Below are 22,340 nucleotides of genomic sequence, written 5' to 3'. Positions count from 1 at the left end.
TAATAAAAGTAGTTCCCAAGCACATTGTGTATTCATGTTGTATGAGCCTGGCGCCATAGGCGCCAGGACTGGCCCAATGAGGGCTTTTGAAGAGGATACCAGGCTTCTGCGGCCTGAGTCCTGACTCCACCTGGCCAATGGGTTTGCCAGAGAGGGTTTTGGGCGAGGGTCGTGACAGTAGTTTGGCCAAGGGGGCAGAGTCTGGAGAAGAGGTGGAATCTGGTGAAGATTCAGAGTCTGGCAAGGAGTGAGTAAAGTTGGGGTGGCGCGCATGCACTTAGTTGGGCCTAGGGCAGCAGAACACCCAAATACAACACTGCCTATGTGTGTGCTCATGCTGTTGTATTCATTGCTGATGTGATTAGACACTGAAGATCAAGTAGGAGCGGTAGGTTTACTGGACATTAAGCAAGGGTGTTCAGTACAGTATTTATTTTATTTATTAGCATTTATAAAGCGTGCAGCATTGTTGCGCTGTTACAGACATAGGTTCTTAATGACATGAACAACATACTTGGTTACACTAACTGCATAATACATACTTATTTACAAGAGGAGCAGAGGCAGGAGAAGAAAAATAGGGGGGGGGGTGAGGGGGTGGTGGCCACGTTGGAGGAGGAGAGTGGTTTCTAGCCCTTTGCGGAATGCCGCAAGGGAAGTCTCCGCTCTGAGTGCGCTGGGTAGGGCGTTCCAAAATTTAGGTGCAATATGTGGAAAGCCTATCCGTCCCGCTTTGAACAACAGAGATTACAGCACATATTTTGCACTGCAGTATATTTTTACGGGTATCATTCACAGTTTGGTTTTTCCTTGTCTTCCCCTACCTATCCAATCATGCAATCCTAACCCTCTTCCCGGTTTACCTAAATTCCCCTACCTATCCACAACCTCTCCCTAACCCTCTTCCCCCCCCATTGGCTGCCTCGTGGTGACCTGTTATCTACCAATCAGGAACCTGTGCCAACCAAGGTGGGAGGGTCGTACTCCATTTGGCTTCCGTGGTTAAGGAGGTGGTGTGAGTAACACCTCCAGGGCTTGACAATGGAGGACATCTTGAAGTGCCTCCACACTTTATTTCTATTGGATTACTCGGATCTTAAAAGCACCGATTATCGAGTCCATTAACTCCTATGACACTTTCATAGGGTTGTCCTGAACGACTTAAACGCCTAATGTTTTATTGTTACTTTTCTGACTTTTCAATATCTATTTATGGAGTCACATCAGACTACAGTATATTCCTTTTTCACATTCGCATACTGTTCATTGTTTGTACATGAAAATTCACATCTATACATTGATCAATTTTCGCAATGAAGTTATTCCAAGCTTTCATGATAATGCATTACTCTACAACACATCCAGGTACCCATACCTGATAAAGTCCTTATGCACACCTGAAGTTGCTACGGGTTATATAAGATTAGTTGTTTCCACCACACCATTTCATTGAGATACTGTCATACTTGATGAAAAGTGGGTATGTGCAGAGAGAGAGAGAACATACAGGCACTTTGGAAGTGGCTACATGGGTGTGTGGGTTGTGGGAGGCTTGTGTGAGTGCAACTGGAGAAGGTATACGAGGGGCGTATTCCCATCCTCTACCGCCTCTGCATAGTGGTCTGGTCTGGTAGGACGGCTTTCCTGGACTGCTAAGTGCTCTCAAGCCCTTGTGATGGATGGAGGCAGGCCCTTTTGTAAATCACACTAACCGCTTCGGGAAACCACTCTTCTTGCTTTTGAACATTTGGTTATTATGTAATTTGTATTGCTATATGTGGCGTCATTAGCAGTGCATGGAGGTGGCAGAGTCATGGTTATTTTATGATCGTGGTGACCAAGATATGGTTGCTTAATGAACCATAGCTAGTACATTTGTAGGGGTGTGTTGCTTTTTGCTGCAACCATAATGCCACTTTAACAAAGGGTTTTCACTTAATTCCAATATTTTTATGATATACACTATCATACCTATGGTATCAACTGGGCATGGTGTGTCAATTTTCCTGGGGCATGGCTCCGTAAGCCATGCCCCAGTCACCCTAAGCAACACCATGTGCCCATTGGGCATGGCCACAGTATCCACTGTGGCCTTTCACCAAGGTGGGGCAGACCACCATATAACAAACCATGGCTGGGTTTATTTCTACAGGACCCGTTCTACTGGGTCCACAGCGCACACACAAAGAACAGCCCTTTTCATCATTTGCCATACTCCACACTTCTGTGGTCTTCCTGTCCACACACCCAACACTCCTTGTGGTTGGGCTTACGTCCAGAGGACTGCAATATTCCCCTTTTCCAATTTGTGTCTGCACTGGGTCCATGGAACACAGTAAAATGTACGTAAACAACAATGGGGGTCATCCTGAAAACGACTCTTTCAGTCCACAGTTTGGGCGAACCCAAATGTCACTAACCAGTTTTTGTCCAGATTTCAAACACACTGCTGGTCATATCTGGCCCACACCAAAGAAGGACAGTGATTCAGGCCAGGCATGAGGCTATGAGCCCATACATGCCAACATGCTCCATTTTATTCGGGAGATGCTAGTCCAGGCCTTGTTTTAACTTTGCATTCTGGGGCTTGTAGTCCTGCATTTCTTCATTCTAAACTCAGAACGTCAAGTACCAGAATGCAAAGTTAAATCCAAGGCTGAACTAGCATATCTCGAACGTAATGGGGAATGTTGGCCTGTATGTGACCCTAATGACGCGTTCCAAAAATAATTCAGTGGGGTCTATTTTTGGGGGGCAATGTTGCATGGAGATTCCTCGAACGGTACCAACATGATAAGCGACACAAATAGTGTCTTGCTGTGTGGAGTCCAACTTAACGATAACAACAGGCAAGGCCGGATTGAGGAATGGGTAGTCTGTGCCGCAGTCAAGGGCCCAACTGTCAGACGGGTGCACAGGCACCAGGGCCTGCCTCGACTAGACCGAATAATATTGTTATAAAGAGGGGCTCTGTTGCTTCTAAGTACGAGGCCCTATTTTCAGTTTGTCCAAGTGAGGCCATGGTGTCACCTCCCAACTCCCTGTGACGCTCTAGAGACAAATGCCCCGCCCAGCAGCCCATTGGACATTGCCGGCCGCATAATGATTGTTCATCTCCTTCATTCTTCCAGCAGAGCTTTTAAGGTAGGAGTGATTTATAAGGCATGGCTCATTAAGAGCCATTGTTTTGGACAAAATGTCCTCTGTGTTAAGCAATGCAAGGGTGTCTTTTCATTCTGAAAGCACACACAAAGCACCAGTTTGCTACCTAAATTTACTCCCTCCTCAAGACCAATTAAAATATATCACACAAAACAGTTTTAAACTAACTACATTATTTTCAGATGTTCATATTTAGCACACCAAAAAGCACTTATTTTTGATAGAATGTAATTAAAATATATCACACAAAACAGTTTTAAACTAACTACATTATTTTCAGATGTTCATATTTAGCACACCAAAAAGCACTTATTTTTGATAGAATGTAATATTTTCATCATATATGAAGCCTGTATTTGTGAAACATGTAAACCCAAACAGGTAACCGTTTCAAACATGTGTTATGATTCTAAGTCTTGAAAGTACATTTTGAAAACCCAAAGGCCATTTCTGCCTTCGGCCGAATTGCATTCTGGTATTTGTAGTCTCCCATTTGAAGTGGTAGTGAGGATAATGCCACAATTTTACACCTTTTGCCTAACATATTTCTATAAGGATGTATATTTGTGCGAGTATCTTACAAAGGTCTGTGCACTTTACAAGTCATCTTTATAAAACAGAGTATTGCAGAAAGCCAAACATGGGTGTGAGAAGTGGAAATGATGATACAACAAGTGAGTCATGAAGATTTGCTCAGAATGTGGCAAGGGAGATTGCGATACTCGACACTGAAGAGGTTATTATCTCTGATTGTGGACTTGTACTGCATTTCAGGGCATAAGTAGAGGATACATGTTGGTGGACATCGTCCGCCCACTGTTTTCAGAGTGTGGATGCACTTTTGAGGCTGGCAAGCCTGCTCAAGTGTTTGTCTACCAAGATTTCACTCAAGTTGCCATGTTTGCAATGCAGACACCTACAAAAGCGTCATTAAAGCACAGGTATTATATTGGGAATTTTGTTTTCCAGGAAACATTTCACTATAGATTATTGGGTTTAAAAGGTGGGCCGCTTTTATACTTTGCAACTGTAATTATTGGAAAATCTCCTCTTAAATTATTTTTCTGGTGTTGATTACATTTTTTGGAAAGGCCCACGCTCTTTTGTCTTGTGTGCTTTCTTCTAAAGGGAAAGGTCATTTGCACTATTCAATTTGTATATTTCTCTTTAAGATATGCTCACTTACTGTGGGTGTCAGCTTTTCATTTTCACTATGGGGGCAGACGTTCCCACAACGAGTGAAGCGAGGGAGCGTACCCATCCCCAGATTAAAACACCACATTTTGCAGCAGGAATAGGAAAAAAGCCGTACGATTTACAGGAAGGTAAAAAAATATACTATCTCAGCACCAGTCACCTAGCTTGCTGAGTTGCCTTTGCAACATTCTGCTATAGGATCCCTTGCTATTCCTGCACATGCCAAACAGCTCTGGCATGCCAACCTCCTCCCATCAAGGCTAGTTGGGTACATAGATGAGGCTCCCTTCTCATTTTGATGGGAGGAGTAGCCCTTCATATGATATGATAGTTTATTTATATAGCGCCTATAGCGCTTCAGGGCAAGGGAGGGAACAAGGGAAATACAAAAACATTCATACAGGCCATGAACAACAAGAATGTGAAATTAACTATCGTACTCGGCCTGGCGACAGTGCTAAAACACAGATAGGAAGGAAATAGGAACAGACAGGTGACTACCGTACTAGGCCGGGTGGCATTTCTGGTAGAACCGGAGAATTACAAGAGGTGAAGGAGAGGGGAGGAGGAAGGAGGGAGAGTAACAAAAAAGTGACTATTGTACTATGCCTGATGACATTTCAGATAGTGCTGGAGGGAGAGGGGAGGAAAACAAGTAAGGAAGGGGGGGAGGAGACAAACATTTGTTACTATCATACTAGGTCCAGGGACAATTCTGAAAGGGTAAGTGCAAAGAAAAAAGTAAGGGGGTGGAAGGAGAGCGGTAGAAGGGAGGAGAGCGAGGAGAAGAGAACAGAGAATAAGACAGTGAAAAAGAGCAGACAAGCAGAAGGGAGCGCGAGTGCACTTGGAGAGGTCAGTAGAACACATAATGGTGCAAGGGAACAGAAAATGTAGACTAGGATTCACTGTGGCGATGGGCACAGCATGATTCAGGGCCAACCTGAGCATGAGATCCAGGGAAGGTCCAGCATGAGAGTAGAGGGGTGAAGCACCAAGAGTCAATGTCTCCAAAAGTCAGATCCAGGCATTGGCAACAGGGTGTTGATGGTGAACCCTTAGTGAATCAAGACAGCTCCTGCAATGAATGGGAGAGGGAGTACGGGGGACCAGAGGCTGGGAGGGGGGCACAGAGAGAAATCACAGGGATTAGAGGGGGTTGGAGGGCACAGAGGGATAAGGGGGACCAGGGTGGTGGAGGGGGCACAGAGGGTAATCACGGGGGACCAGAAGGGGGTAGAGGGCACAGAGGGTCCTCACAGGAGACCAGAAGGGGGGAGGGGGACAGAGGGTCAACACAGGGGATTAGAAGGGGTAGGGGGGAACAGAGGGTCATCACGGGGAACCAGAGGGTGGTGTGGGGCACAGAGGGTCATCATGGGGGCCAGAGGGGGTGGGGGGCACAGAGGGTCAACACAGGGGACCAGAGGGGGGTGGGGGGCACAGAGGGTCATGATGAGGGACCAAAGGGCGAGGTACAGAGGGTCAAAACAGGGGACCAGAGTGGGATGGGTGCACAGAGGGTCATCACAGGGGACCAGAGGGGGGTGGGGGTACAGTGGGTCATCATGGGGGACCAGAGGGGGAACAGAAGGGGATCACAGGGGACCAGAGGGTCATCACGGGGCACCAGAGGGGGGCCACAGAGGGTCATCACGGGGGATCAGAGGGGTGTGGGGGGCACAGAGGGTCATCACGGAGGACCAGAGGGGGTGGGGGCACACAGGGTCAGCCCAGGGGACCAGAGGGGGGAGGGGTGGGCAGGGAGTCATCACAGGGGACCAAAGGGGGGGCACAGAGGGTCATCATGGGGCACCAGAGGGGGGAAACAGAGGGTCAACACAGGGGACCAGAAGGGGGATAATGTTGCAAGATGTACGCTAACACGTAACCAAGTCTGAACCCAGCAGGAGAGGAGACAGAACTCCTGCCACACCCAGTGACTTAGAGGAGCACATCACCCAAGCCAGATTTGTTTTTCGTTCTTTGGTTGTCCCATACACATACTTTGCAGAGTCACACAGGGGCAAAATGACACTCCTGACCCAGTTGTTCAAAAACAGGTGCAAAAGTAGTGTGTGCTCATCTCCTATGCATATATTATTGAGCCCCACACTTTTTTTCGGACTTGAGCACTGTTCATATTTTGTAACATTTGAAGCCCTGCTAAATACCACACTGTAGGGTCATCCTGCAGTATGCCGACCTGCCCTGTCTGCCCCAGGCCCAATCCCTGCCCTCACATGACATCCTTGGAACCTGCTTGGAGGTTATTTCTTTTGACAGTCAAAATAATCCTTATCAGTAGCTTTTAAATAAAATAATATTCTTCTGAAATAAAAGCATGTTGGTAGTTTGATCAATATGGCCAAATATATACACCTTAAAAATAAAAACAATTTGACAACTTCTGCAAAAACAGCAGTAACCAAAACACAATTACCATATTTTTGCAATGCCTTCCATAGGCAGATGGTGTTTTCAAATCAAAGTTTCAAAAAGACCTTTTGCCAACAATATTTCTACCAATTATATCTGGGAAGAGATTTGTTGCAGTGCCTAAATTGCAGACTGGTCTGAAATCCCAGCTTCACTACTTAACCAAAGTACAAGTTACCAGGTAAATCCTTTCATCTCATTTTGCCTTAACTGCCACAATTAGAAGTTTCTACAAAGCATTCAGGTCACGGTGTCTGCTACTTTATTAAAATAAAAAATAAAAAAAAACGAGCCCTGAAAGCCCTCGTGATTAATCATAGCTAAAAGAGTGCGCAGCTCTGGGAAATACGATTGCTGTCTGTTCTTGAAGAGGAGTGGTTTTTGTTTGTGAGTTGTTGCAGCTGAATCGGACACGTGACACGTGACGCCTGACGCAACGGAAAACAAACGAAGGATGCATCGGGATTCCAAAAGCCAAGCTATTCGCAACACCGCATAGTGGAGGCAGGGGTTTGGCATACGCACATTTCGAGAGCGTTAGCTGTCCGCAATTATGATAACTTTAAGGTTTGGGTGCATCTAACTGGCAGCGAAAAATATTTGTATTAAGATCTTACTCGCTCATTTGTTAAATTTGGCACTCACCTTTTCTGCTGAATTCTGCCACGACATATCTCCTCGGAGCTGTGCTTCGATGTTATAACTTGATAGAGAAAATCGGGGCAACAATACCCGAGAGGATGGAGATGACTGCTTCTAAGAGGTGAGAAAATGCCTTCCTTTACCTTTCAAACGCTCACTAAATGGGCGACTAAAATATACCTTTGGCGCCTGCTCGTATTACAGACACTAATCACCGAGACATGGGCCAACGGGAAGCATGGTAGGGCAGACACACAGTCATAAACCGAACCTCTAATTACTGTTGCAACTCGGGGCTTTTGGCGACTAGATGGAGCTGAGCAAACTTGCAAGTTGTCTAGACGCTTCCTTATATGACCTCCGCTTGCATGTACCTACATCTCTGGATGAATTGTAGCTTGTTTGAACTACGGTTCCCAGAATGCAGTGACAACCTTGTGCACCATGCAACTACTTTGCATAGTTTTCCATACTACAGCGTATGAGTTCCTAAGGGCAGGATCCTGTCTTAAAAGGGTTTCATGTCTCAATCCTAAAGTTGTGACGCCAGATGCCTACAATCTTGTCCACAATATTTAGAGTCGCTAAATTTAAACTTTTTGTATAGTAATGGCGTTTAAGATGGAAAAAAGTGTTCAGAAAATGATTTTACCCAGATTTTATGTTTAAAACTATTACAACTTTTTGAAATACAAATTGTGAATCTCTCGTCCCTTACAACCATGTCTGATTTACAGTGCCCACCCATCTCAAATACAGATCTTGATCTGCCTTCAAACAATACCTGTAATTTCCTTTCTCTCATTGTCAATTATCGCCTCTGCCGAGAAGGTAACTATTATCCCGCTTTGGCCTTATTACGAGTTTGGCCATAAATCATTTGAAAATCCACCAATTTACTGCCAAAATAATTTACTGTTACTACCGCTCGGCCCTGTTACAATACCACACGATTACAAGTTGTGATAGGGTAGCGTAAACCCCAATTTTGTAAGTCAATAGGACTCCATGGGGATTTATGGCAGATTTACCGCAGGCAGTAATGCCACATGGGCATTTTTGAGCTTAAAGTAGAGAATCATGCTGAAGGTAAATCCTTCACATCAAGGTCATTCTTGGAATTCAGCGATGCAGTAAAAGTGGTGATAATTCGTTTGCCACCAAAATAAGTGGCGGTAACAGAATTGCAAAAAACATAATGTTATGGTCCACGTTGCTAAATGATGAAATTAGAACATTATTTGATTCTTCAACTATTGCGTGTATCCATCCAGATATCACGTTCAAAGTCGTCCCATTACAGAACTGAATGTAATCATTGAGTGGTGTTTTAAAATAAGGAAATATTTATTCAAATGGAATATAAAAGAACATACAAAAAATGCACACAAACGACTAGTAGATAAATAATGAATATGCAAAGTCAGCAGAGTGTTCTGAAATTCTGATATGTACTGAGCAAATAGTTTGGCCAACATACCGCAGTCCACAGGGACACGATGCTGTACACAACTTGTTTCATTTTGCAGTGTTAGATTTGGGAGTGACCAGGTGCGATCTCCAATTCTAAACTCTTTCATTTTCTTAGTGAACTTGCATATTGTAGAAGAGCTACACGGGTAATGTCCCACTGTGGCTCGCAAATCCCATAAACCAGTTCTGGGTGATTGTTTCTGGAAGTTTGAATGTACTAATTTATCACATACATTTTTTGCTCTTTTAAATGCGAACCTCTGCAGTGGTTCGTCAGGCAGACTCAATTTGGCTATGGGCCAATATTTAGAAATGGGTTTCTTTATTTGGAACGTATGACACCCATGAGTAATGATACAGGTCATTCTGTCACTATCCAGTGTTTGATTCCTGGTCGGCTCAGAAGTTAGTACAATATCTCGGTCCGTAAATCGTGCCCGTTTCTTTGATCTACTAATTCGTTTTTTAGGGTATCCTCTTTCTGTTAGCCTGGCATCAAGGTCCACTGCCTGTTTATAAAAATTGGCTAAGTCTGTGCAATTTCTACGTATACTGAGATATTGTCCGTACGGTAAGTTCTCACGTAAATGACATGGGTGATCACTCGAAAAATGCAATAAGTATTTCTAGCACTTGCTTTTCTGTATAGATAGCATTTGAGATTCCCTGCTTCATGTTTGATTTTTAGGTCCAAAAAATGTATTTCTTCAATGCTGTATTCCATTGTGAATTGGATGTTACTATTGATGCTATTGAGCCATGTTTGGAAAAATGTAAGCTCCGTCTCTGGTCCATCCCAGATAAAAATGACGTCGTCAATAAAATGTTTCCAACTCAAAATATGATTTCTGTATGGATTCCTGATTGATAGGATATTGTGTATTTCAAAACTAAGTATATAAATGATAGCTAAACTCGGAGCGAAGGCCGCCCCTATTGTGGTACCTTTCATTTGTAAATGGAACTGGCCATTAAACTCAAAATCATTCTTACACAGTGCAAAGCTCATTAATTCCATGATGAAGTTGTGTGGGACACGGTCTTGCAAAGTAAATTGAGTAAGATGATATCTCATGCATTCGATTGCCTGATCGTGCGGTATGCTAGTATACTATGACTTGATGTCCATTGTTACTCGCCACTGGTTGGTTTTGTCAAAAGCATGAATTTCAAAGATCTGGATCGTATGCATTGTCTCTCCAGTAGGTATGTGGCGCGGTTTAATGAAGGTGTCAATAAACTTGCATAATGGTTCGAGTACGGATTCACATCCTGAGACAATGGGTCTGCCCGGTGGGTTCCCCAGGTTCTTATGTATCTTCAGTAACGCATATATGGTTGAAGTACGTCCCTGGCTAGTGGTAAGGAATTCAAACTCCTTCTCTGTGATCCAATCTCAATCAAAGCAATATTTAACCGTTTGTTCGATCTCTATTTTGATGTTGTTGACCGGATCCTTTTTCAATTTTTTATAGCTCTCTCGATTCTGTAGTAGTGCATTGACCATCTCTAGATATTGGGCATTTGTCATGATTACTATGGCCCCACCTTTATCTGCCGGTTCAATTACTATAGTCGAGTTCCTTGATAAATCTGTAAAGGTATAGCCAAGTATCCCCACCCAAAGCTCCTCCCCTATGTTGCCTATATGTTGGGCGCCAGAATGTGAGACACTTGCAGTGCCAGTAAGAATATACCGTAGAGGATCATGGAAGCAAGGTTTCCATTGAGAAAGCCGTACATGCATACACGTCAATATTTTGGCCATTTGAATGAAATCCCGCAGGAAGTGGGAAAAGCAAGCGAGAAAGCAGACTGGTGATATCATGAAGAGCAGAATTGACGCACCTATAAGAGATGCAAGAAGACAGACATTCTATAGGCTCTAAAGAAGAGATGCCAAAAATTAGCAACATTTTGAGCTCGAGATGAAGATGCTAATGCTACAGAAAATAAGGAAGCAGATTTTGAGTCTTGTGCAGTTGCAGCAATGCAAGCAGATAAAGTATTCTTTAAGGCTGGCTATGTAGTAAATTAGAGAAAGTGATGCACCAACGTATATGTATAGGGAATGAATGGGCTACAGATATTCCATAAATGCACTTTAGCAGAGCTGGCCACCGTGAGCAGAAAGGATGTCGCAATTAGAAATTGAAAGCTTAACCATGGAGGTGAATCAAGGTAAGGCTTGGTTGACTCAAGACCAGGAAGTCGAGGCCACCGTGGGCCTGAATGTTCGAGCAATGGTTACAGAACGTGTGAAAAGAACAAAACTCCCATCTGAAGTGAGGAGCAAGAACATTAAAGATGTTAGAGGTTCTTCATTTAATAGAGTTTAATATAGTAAAAGGCTCAAAATCATGGTCTGCAGTCACGTGGTTGGATGGAAATAGACGCTGGGCTGAGCTGAATCGAAACTGAGAGGCAGGAGATGCCTATACTCCTCTTATTCCCAGGCACAAAGAACAAACTCAAGGCCAATCTTCAAAAGGCTAATCGACAGGCGACAGCAGAGTGATGATGTATAGTAGGCTAATTGGTGGGAACTATGGTTATAACCAGCCTATCAAGCACCGGGGTGCCAGCCTGTGTGCTGCTTACGCATGTGGAATATTACAGACGGATACAAGGATGCCAACCAATTATAGAGGGACATGTAATTGAGAGCCCTATCGTTTCTTTAACCAATGGGTCATTGTGTATTTGTTGGCGTTCATAATGACCTGCACTAGAGGAGGGTTTAGTTGCCCACCTAAGGTTAGATAGCCAATCACCTTCCTGACCAGTATGGGACGTATACCTAGTTGTTCCTTGTAAGCCTATCACCATTCCAAGTAGGTTTTTGTAGGTTGCAACGTAGATTGACGTCAGTAATGACAGAGCTTTTAGTAGTAAGAGTGTAGTTTTTTCATACTACGTTTGTGATTGCTTGTGCGACATCGGATGATGGCCATTGTACTCCCTGTTTTAGGTAATCGACATTAAAATAGTTAAAACTTTGCCAACTTCCTGAGTCAGTTTTATTATTGATGTTTGAGTGATATTCTGCATCACCTTCCATCTCTAAGTATTGCTACCTCGTCTTAAAGGGCTGGGTCGGTCACCCCAGTTTAAATTTAAAGCTCTATTCTCATGTCTTGAGAGGTTGTACTTGAAAGGTTTTCTCTGTGCTTGTAGGCTATGTAAGTCTTTGAAAATGCATTTTTCAAACGTCACAATATCCAGTGGGTTCTGATTGTCTTGTGGTAGAAAGGTTGAGGGAACACGCAGCCCTGAGTCTAAATCTGGTTCCCTGCTTGGTGAATTCATGAAAAAGGCTTTGAGTCGAACCGTCCTTAATAATCTATGAATTTACATTTCCGTCACAAACCACTTAGTCTGTTTTACTGGGACAAATGATAGGCCTTTTGAAAGGACCAAAATTTGGGGTTTGGTCATTTCGCGATTGGCTAGATTGAAAATGTGCATGCTGGATTCCATGTTTGTTATCTGTTTTGGTGCCTCCTGCCCCACGATAGCTGTCTGGTTGTGGCATATGGTTGAAACCAAGGTTCACACCACATCGGGCGGGCCTCCTTGCCCTCCTCAGCCTAAAAAAAGCGGTGGAGGTGGTGGAAAGTTCCCAAGTATTTGTGATTGGTTGTACCGAGTTTGATCGTCTGAGTTGCTGCTGCTTGAATCTGCATGACACCCATCGTCGTTTTCTTTGACCTCGTTGCTGCGATGTCAATTGTCTTTTAGCTGCTTCTATATATTGATGAGTGGTATACGAAAAAAAATTAATTCCAGTTTAAATTCACAAATATCTTTTTGGCCAGTTTATTTGTCTTTTTTTTGTGATAGTGCAGCCTTAAACTCATCAAACAGCTTATTAGTTTGCCTAAGCTGGTCGCGAGCATTGGCAATCGCTGTATTTGCTAGACATTTTTCTTCTTCTGAGTCTAATTCTTTTTGGATTTCGGCACTGATTCTCTGAGCAGTCGTGATGGTTAAGACCATTAAGTCACAACTACATTTGATAGCAATGTGACTGAACGTGGTCGTGTACTCTTTGACAGAAACGGGTACGGTTCGTTGGGAATTATAAGCCCTGCTGGGTTGTATTAACCTTCAAATATTCACAAAGAAAATGTCCATGTAGCTCTGTTCTTAAATGTTTCTTTTTGAGCTTTAAAAGATCGTCGCAGCTCGTTGATTGTGCCACGTTTTGGTTTGATCCTGTGGGTTCAAAAATCGATGGACCCCTAATGACTTCTGATGTTTGTTCGAGTGTGTAGCTGAAGGTTTGATTTTCAGCCATCCTATGTTAAAGAGAGATAGTGATTCGATTCGAGCTAGGCTGCGCACCAATGTATGCGACACACACCAGATAGAAATCGCCAATAGATTCCCGGGAAAGAGACAGTCAGAAATTCTGACCCAAAAAAGTTGTGCCCAGAATAACTAAAATTTTATCCCACACCCTGAGCAACCTAGGTTGCTAGAAATTATAAAATATACAGGGATCCCCTGTAGGCAGCTGTGGTTGGGCTTCGTAGAACTAAAAACATAATGTTATGGTCTACTCTGCTAAATGAGGAAATTCGAATGATGAAATTAGAAAATTATTTAAATTCTTCAACTATTGCGTGTATCCATCCAGATATCACGTTCAAAGTCATCCCATTACAGAACTGAATGCAATCATTGAGTGATGTGTTTTAAATATTTATTCAAATGGAATATAAAAGAACATACAAAAAATGCACACAAATAAACACTAGTACATAAATAATTAATATACAAAGTCAGCAGAGTTGTTTTGAATAGAGACAAAAACTTCAGAAATGGATTTCAATACAAATTCAAAGGAAAACAAAATACAGTTTCACAATACACAAGCAATACACTAGGAATTCTGTATGCAATTAGCAAACTTGCAGACTGTTGCAGGTCTGCCTACGTGTGTGAACGCATCATAGTCATTATCTATTGGAATGCCTCAATAGGTTTGTTGAGCAGCTGTACACGTTTCGGCAATAAGGCACCTGCTTGGCAAAGTATCAAAAGCCTTCCTCAGTGCGAAATACAACTGGACCCTAGGGGAAGCAGACAAAAGAAAAAACAAAGCTAGTCATCGATTGTGACTGTATTCAGATTGAGTGATGCTTTTTGAATTGTTCAGTCCAAAGAGCTTACCCATAAACTTGATGGGTGGTGTGGAATGGGGCATGCCAGTAGTGACCTTGTAAGTGCAGTAAATGCAGCACACAGGTATGTGAGCCAGCTGGAATGCCCACGTTAGTCTGTGGTCAAACAAAATGAACCTTTGTCAGAAACAAGTGTTTTTCTGTTTAAAAAGGCCAGTTGTTACTGGTGCCTTAATATCATAACAGTAAAAAGTTGAAGTTTTTTTTTTAAAGGGTTAGACACAACACAAGATGGCTGCATGCCTCGTTTACCTGGTGTTGGCATCAATATCAAAGTTCCAGTCTTAATGGATATCCATGTGGATGGATTTTAAATTCCAAACAACCTATCAGTAAAAATAAAGTGGAATGGATGTGTAGTAGCATGTTAACATTATTAGCAAATATGATTCATTTAGAAGATGAAGACATATTTTTACCATACCGCCTAACCCAAAATGAGGCCATTTGACTGGATTTGGGTGGCCCATTCATGTGTTCCTGCACTGGGATGTTTGGTGCTTGGAACTGGTTATAAGAAGCAAGTTGCTCAAGCTGTTCATGCATTGATTACAGAACCACTAGCTGCCGAAACTGGTGTGAGATGCTCATTTGCTTTTTTAACGTCTGACTTGTTCCTATGTTTTTAGTACAGTCCTTGGTTTCAATGTAAGACGTTTGGCTCTGATCGTTTTTTATTTATTTATTTTTATTATGAATTTCAACAAACAACCAAAAGAAATCAGGCAGTGAACAACAGTTATACATTTCAAGTGTCATATACAATTCACCGTGTTTGTTTGTTTGTTTATTTGTAGCGCGCGCCAGACCCAGGGGTATCAGGGTGCAGAGACATGGATATTCTAAGCTTACAAGTTACAGAATAAGTCACAGGAGTTTACATCATTTACAAATTGCATACTTATTACATAAGGAATATACATAGTCAAAAGGGTGTGTCGCAGTGGTTGATAACATTTGTGAATTACGCACTGGGTGACCAGAGAATAAAATACAGGTTATGGTGCAGGGAGTAGGTGAGATGTAGAGGAAAGGTTATGGTCCAGGGGGTAGGTAGGAAGGAGAGGAAGTTGGGGGGGAGCTGATGAAGAGGAGGAGAAGCTGGGGAACTTTCTCTTACAAGTCAGAATGGCTTTAGATATCATTAGATTTGAGCCAATTGATAAGATTGCACCTGAAATGTCGGTAACTTTGGATTTCCCTTAGTCGGTAACTTTGGATTTCCCCAACTATGGTAAAGAGTTCCATAGTTGGGCAGCTTTGACCGGGAAGCTATTACCGCCTATGGTGGCTCGTTTGAATAAGGGAACTGTTAGGCAATTTGAGTAGACTATTCTGGTCGGTCGGGTTGTCAGTCTTTTGTAAAACCTCTCTGTGATATAGGGAGGAGCTGCATTGTTAAGGGATTTGAACGTTAGGGAGGCAGTTTTAAGTTTGATTTTATCCATGGTGGATAGCAATTGTTGTTTCTCCTTTCTGTGGAGATATGCTCTTTTTTGGATATTCCGAGCGCTGCTCTCGGGGCATTGTTCTGGAGTATTTGTATTTTCTTTGTGATGTATTTGTTGGCTCCGATGTAGAGAGCATTCCAATAATCTAGCTTGGAAAGCACAAGTGCTCTTGCCAATGTGGTGCAACTGCTCATTGAAAGGAAGGGTTTAGCTGACCTGATCAGTTTGCAAGTGTAAGCCGTGGCGGATGCCATAGCATTCACTTGTTTTGTTAGAGTAAGGGTGGAGTCAAGGTAGAAACCTAATGTTTTAACCTCCTCCATTACCGTGATTGAGTTGCCGTCTATATTGAAGGAAGTATATTTAGGGCCGAGTTTGTTAATGTTAGGGGTGGTCCCCAGGATGATGAGTTCCGTTTTGTCATCATTGAGGTATAGACCATGTAATGCCATCCATGCCTGAGTAATGAGGTATATCTTATTCAGCAAGGCCAAATCCGGGTTGTAATCCCCTGTAAGTGAGAAGCGAATCTGAGTGTCATCTGCATAATTAGTGTAGGTGACACCAAGACAATCCAGATCATCAAAGAGGGGCTTGATGAATATATTATACAGGGTAGGGGAGACGCAAGAGCCCTGAGGAACCCCACATGTAATAGGGATGGGATCAGCTGCTTCTGAAGTGGAGAATACTCTCATCATTCTTTCACTCAAGAATGATTGTATCCATGCTATGGCATGTTGTGGAAAGTGTGCAGCTGATTCTAGGTGGTTGTAGAGGACAGTGTGATCCACCAGGTCAAAAGCTGCTGAGAGATCTAGTAAGAGTAAAAGGGCACATTTGCCCTGATCTTAAGTTCATCCACCATGTGTCCATCACCTCCCCGTTACCCTCCTTCCCTCTTGAGCTTACTCCACATCACTGCCTTCCACCGTTATATCTGAGGACACCCCTCCCTCTGCCCCCCTTCCTAGGAACCATCATCTTCTAGGTTAGTCTGGGCAGACCCTGACAGCGTAGCTACCAAGTGCCTCCAGGCTGTCAGTGTATCTGCTTCTTCATCTCCCCCTCAATTCACGGCTACGCTCCACACCACCGTTTCTGCATCTGCCCATTTCCGAAGGTCGTGCCACCAAACGTCTGCTTGTGGTCCATTACTTGCCTTCCAGCTCATGGCAATCCTGCGCTTCCAAGTACATAAGCCAGGTCTTTGAGTTTTCTAACATGTTTCAACTTACGTGGCCTGGGGAACCCCACCCACCATACATGCCCACAAGGATTCCACCTCCAGACTGATCCCTTTTTTGGTCAAGCGGTGGGCCACCTCCCCCCAGAATCTCCTTATTTCCGGGAACTCCCAGAACACGTGCACCAGTCCCGCATTCTCCTCCCCACATTTAGGACATGTTTGTGTTCCTGCATTCTTAAACCTTGCAATCTTCTGAGGGGTCATATACGCTCTATGGGTAACATATAGCTGGATTTGTTGCAACCTAGCGTTCCTGGATACTATTTTGTGGTATCCTTGTACCCTCGCCCACAACCCATCGCTCATGGATTCCCCTGCTTCCTCTTCCCAATCCTGTCTGATGAATCACCTCCTTTCCCACCCTTGACATCAGCAGTTCATAGATTCGGGAGACCTCATGGCCTCCGTCTGACATGTAATAAAAGGTTTCTATAGCCGTGTCAGGTTGACTCTCCAGCGATATTTCCGACAAAGTGTCTATCTTCCGCACCACCCTAGTATATGTGATGTACTGTCCCTGGTGTAGACCGGTGTCTTCTACCAGTGTGTTAAACCCCACCACCTTCCCCTCCTTCCACACATCCCCCAGCGTTGCTATACCTATCGGTTCCCAATGCTTCTGAACTGTCTTACTCAATTGCTCATCCACTCCCTTCATCTGTGGGGAACACGGGAACGGCATCTGTGGGGAACACGGGAACAGGTTCTCCATGGCCCGGCAAGCTCGTCGCCAGATCTTCCATCCCAGATCTAACATTCTTGTCCTACCGCCTTGCTAGGATTTTGGCAACCATATCCATTCTTTCAGGAAGAACGGGGCACATTCAGCCCTCAACAACCTGGACTCCGCTGTGGAGTCCTCTGATAACCACCTCGCCACATACTATAGTTGGCTGGTCAAGTAGTATATCTCGAAATTGGGCAATTTGATGCCCCCTTGGTCATATGAGTTTTGCAATTTCCATAACGCTATTCTGTTCCTGGTGTTGTCATATGAACCCCCTGCATATACCCCGGATTTTAACAAAGAATCGCTTGGGTATCATATATGGTATTTTCACAAAGTAGTGTAACAGCCTGGGCAGCACCACCATCTTTAACAGTGCCACTCTCCCCATCATAGTCAAAGGAGCTTGGTCCAGAACTTCATGCTATTTTCAATGTTAGCCACCGCCTTCTCTGTGTATTGTTTGTGTTCGACATCTGCACTGTGATATACATCAATCCCCAGGTATCTAAAGGTCCCGGTCTCCCATTGTATTTGCAATACCGGCAGTTCCTTCCGTGGTATCCCCTTATATCTACCTAGGGGAAATATACATGATTTCTTGGGGTGCCAGACAGCACTGCGTATTGCCCCATTACTTCCAAAATACAAAAATACATTGTAGGTTCTCTTCGGGGTATCTCAAATACAACAGCATATCGTCAGCGTACATTGATATCACATGTTGCCCTCCCTTTGTACTGATCCCCACCTCTCCATATTGTTGTCTTAAATATATCGCTAGGGGTTCTAGCACCAAGATAAACAGCCCCGGGGACCACAGACATCCCTGTCTAGTGCCCCTACTGCGTTGCCATCGGTCTGAGATGGTCGCTCCTGTCCTAACTCGGGCCAGTGGTTTGCTATACAGCAATTGGACCCACCTCAAGGACGTGGGCTCAACCCTGTATTCCTTCAGCAATAGAACAGTGTGGCCCAAAGGCCAATGTGAACAACCAGCGCTAATACTGAATATTAGGAATATGAAAAAGGCAGCGTTCAACTTGAAAATTTGAGGGTGCCTGGACCAAGAACCCTCAGTTAGAGACAAGTTAAGTGTAATCAGTGAACTGCGCCAATCAACAATAGTACAATCCATTCCACAGCCTGACACGTGTTTCGAGCAAAAGCTCTTTTTCAAAGGCTGTACATAGTTTCAATTATAAAATCAATAGCATATTCATTATTGTATACACATCATATCAATTGGGCAAACACCAAGGGGTTAAGAAGGGAAAATGGCCAAAAATGAATGTGTAATACATGACAACAAAGTTAACATCATGACAATGTTGCATAGCATTAGATGATAGTGAAAAAAATTGCAAATTCGTACAGTCAATTACCGTTTGATAAAAGGCATCCATCCGGTTCCAAAACCAATAAAAGGGATGACAAAACAACATAGTAAGAAAATAAGTGCGTGCGGTGATCAAACAACCATCGATGAATTAATATGCCGAATCAACTAAAATAATCAAGACTAATATGCCGAATCAACTAAAATAATCAAGACTATCTAGATATATTTAGCGATGAACCTTGTCCAAGAGGAAATCTGTACAACAACAATTCACAAAGATTACCGATTGCCATAGCTATTACGTCCATAGCCCAACCAAAAGACCACGACATTTTGTATAAAAAGTAAAAAGGAATTACCTTTTAATATTACTTCTAATTGCAATAACAATTAGAGGCAATCTGCAGTAATCCACGTACGAAGGGGAATTGTTGCCCGTAAGGATGCAATAATCAACCAATTCAGGATGACACACGTATCCAATGTCAGTAGATGATTGAACAGTTAACAAGAAAGAAAAAAGGAAAACAAGCACGGGATTAGGTCGAAGCGCCTGATTGAGACACAGGGACCGTATCAAAAGAACATACAGACCCCTTACCAGCCTTCCGACAACAACAGTATCCAAGGGAGAGCGCGTGCGTAGTGCAGCTTGTGTAGTTAAGGAGGAAAACTAGATCGCGTAAGCATCAACGTGACGTAACATCCAGCAGCGGCCATATTAGGTGAGGGAGAGGACCAGCTACAGTCAACTGACATGCTCCTGAGCCGTACTTTAACACTTGGATCAACCAATTAATTGTGAGATTGAAGCGGATCTATTAGTGCTATTACATGCATAATTTAGGTGTTAATACGGAATAAAAATAAAATTGGCGCACTGAAAGTAGTGAATCCTGGTTATGTAATGAACACACACACCCATTGGTGCTGCTAAGCCTGAATTACCACTTAAGACTACAATTTGATTAAAAAATGATCCAAATCATCTAGCGCAATTATATATATTATTGTTGTGATAAGAAGGATAAGTCTTAGTGCTCTGAAAAGATATGTCATGCTAGGTTGTGTAATCAACCGCACACACCCATTCATTCATCACGGGGCATAATCACAGTCAAGTTAGCTCCCATTACAATCAGAAAATAAAAATAAAAATAGAAAGCATAAAAGAGCACGGTAGTCGAGTGCAGCTACCTAAAATGTCAATGGCACAAGCAACCAAACATACTAATTGCACTCAATAACAAAGTCTGATGGGAAATGTACATAAGATCCAGTTATCCATAAGGCAACACATGAGTCAGCAACTATATGCAACCTATGTAAGTCATAATCAATATAATTAAAGCTGATTAAAACCATAAATTAATACGAAAGTATCTGAAATAAAAGGTAAATCATAAGAAAACATGAAATTCATGATCGGAATTAAGTCCACAATTAACCAATCTATGTTTACAAATAAGTCTGGCTTCCAATTGTCCAAGTCTGAGTTCCATGTTGCCACCTCTTTTTTTAAAGGACGTATTTGAGCCAACCCAATAAATTTTAAGTCCTTGAAGTCATCCAACTGGTGTAGAGTCTGCCAATGTAATGCCAATGGATATTTAGCATCCTGTTTGTTCAAAGAGGCCAAATGCTCACGGATCTGAATTTTGAGTGGCCTGATGGTGCTCCCAACATAGAATAAGCCACAAACACATATGATGCAGTACACTACAAATTTTGTGTTGCAATTAATAAATTAGTTAATTACATGCTTGCCTGTTGTGCCAAAATCAAGAGCCTCAGATTTAAATGTGTGTGAACACATGTTGCAACTCCCACATTTATGAAACCCATTCAAGCGCCCTTGATCTAACCATGTTTTAGCAGTGGGTGCTGGTGCCATAAAGGACGGACATAAGAGATTTTTAGAGTAGGAGCTCTACTAAATACAATTGATGGGTTTGGATCCAATAGTTTGGTAAGATCCTTGTCAAGGTGAAGCAAGTGCCAATGACGTTTTAGTATAGCATACACCTCATTACTATCACTGTTGTATCGAGTAATCGGTCTGATTTTATTGAAAGGCGTGTTAGCTAAATTTGTTCGAGTTTTAGGTTTAAGTAAATCAGCCCTCTTCATACTAGACACTTCACGTTCAACCTTAGCGAGAAGATTGGTTGGTACCCACGTTGTACAAATTGGTCATGTATAAACAGTTTTTCCGCATCAAAGTCAGCATTAAGGGAACAATTCCGTTTAGCTCTAATGTATTCACCTTTCGGAATATTGTTAATAACAGAACGTTTTTGAGAACTAGATGAGTGTAAAACTGCATTAACCGAGGTAGGTTTACGAAAAGTTTTAGTGATAAAACCCGTAGGGGACATCGAGATATTCAAGTCAAGAAAATCCACAGAATCATTGGAATAATGATGTACAAATTGCAAACCCCAATTGTTAGCATTTAGAAAATTTACAAACTCACTTAGTTCCGCCATATTGCCAGTCCAAATCATAAAAACATCATCAATGTATCTTTTCCAAAGATATATCAAGTGAGAAAAAACTTTGTTCTGAAACACATATTGTTCTTCAAATTGGTGCATAAATATATTCGCCACAGAAGGAGCAAAGCTAGCTCCCATTGCAATCCCAATCAATTGTTGGTAATAAGTCTCATTGAAAAGAAAAACATTATTTTGCAAAGCACAGAGAAGAAATTCTTTGATCATTTCAATATGAAGATGGTTTGATGCTGATTTGTGTCGGAAAATATAGGTAATGCTGGCAATTGCTTTATGATGATCAATAGAAGTATATAGTTATTTAGCATCAAGTGTGACCAATAATACTTCAGAAATACAAGGCAATTGTGCAAGAATATCAAGAATATGCATAGTATCTCGTATGTATGTGGGTGTGGAGTGGACCAGTGGTGCAATACATTCATTAACATAAACTGATATAGGTTCCAAGATTCCACCCTGGTCGGATCCGTGAGCATTTGGCCTCTTTGAACAAACAGGATGCTAAATATCCATTGGCATTACATTGGCAGACTCTACACCAGTTGGATGACTTCAAGGACTTAAAATTTATTGGGTTGGCTCAAATACGTCCTTTAAAAAGAGGTGGCAACATGGAACTCAGACTTGGACAATTGGAAGCCAGACTTATTTGTAAACATAGATTGGTTAATTGTGGACTTAATTCCGATCATGAATTTCATGTTTTCTTATGATTTACCTTTTTATTTCAGATACTTTCGTATTAATGTATGGTTTTAATCAGCTTTAATTATATTGATTCTGACTTACATAGGTTGTATATAGTTGCTGACTCATGTGTTGCCTTATGGATAACTGGATCTTATGTAAATTTCCCATCAAACTTTGTTATTGAGTGCAATTAGTAAGTTTGGTTGCTTGTGCCATTGACATTTTAGGTAGCTGCACTCGACTACCGTGCTCTTTTATGC

General features: G+C 42.6%; 2 protein-coding genes across 3 annotated transcripts in view; one reads left to right on the top strand and one right to left on the bottom strand.

The window, feature by feature from the left end:
- LOC138582122 (zinc finger protein 813-like) overlaps positions 1 to 7,583 on the bottom strand; it is a 159,339-nt gene extending 151,756 nt beyond the window's left edge. The window contains exon 1 of the mRNA XM_069653114.1: positions 7,444 to 7,583. Coding sequence (XP_069509215.1) covers positions 7,444 to 7,470 — 27 coding nt within the window. The 5' untranslated portion in view covers positions 7,471 to 7,583. The remainder of the gene's footprint in view (positions 1 to 7,443) is intronic.
- LOC138582120 (zinc finger protein 501-like) overlaps positions 7,439 to 22,340 on the top strand; it is a 130,981-nt gene continuing 116,079 nt past the window's right edge. For both annotated transcript variants that reach the window (XM_069653113.1, XM_069653112.1), the window contains exon 1: positions 7,439 to 7,561. The gene's annotated coding sequence lies outside the window, so the exon portion shown is untranslated. The remainder of the gene's footprint in view (positions 7,562 to 22,340) is intronic.

This window comes from Ambystoma mexicanum, chromosome 3q, assembly GCF_040938575.1.
Source record: "Ambystoma mexicanum isolate Mex_15411 chromosome 3q, UKY_AmexF1_1, whole genome shotgun sequence".
NCBI classification, from domain to species: domain Eukaryota; kingdom Metazoa; phylum Chordata; class Amphibia; order Caudata; family Ambystomatidae; genus Ambystoma; species Ambystoma mexicanum.
The sequence above is the reverse complement of the archived record's forward strand: the minus strand, read 5'-3'. Positions and strand labels throughout refer to the sequence as shown.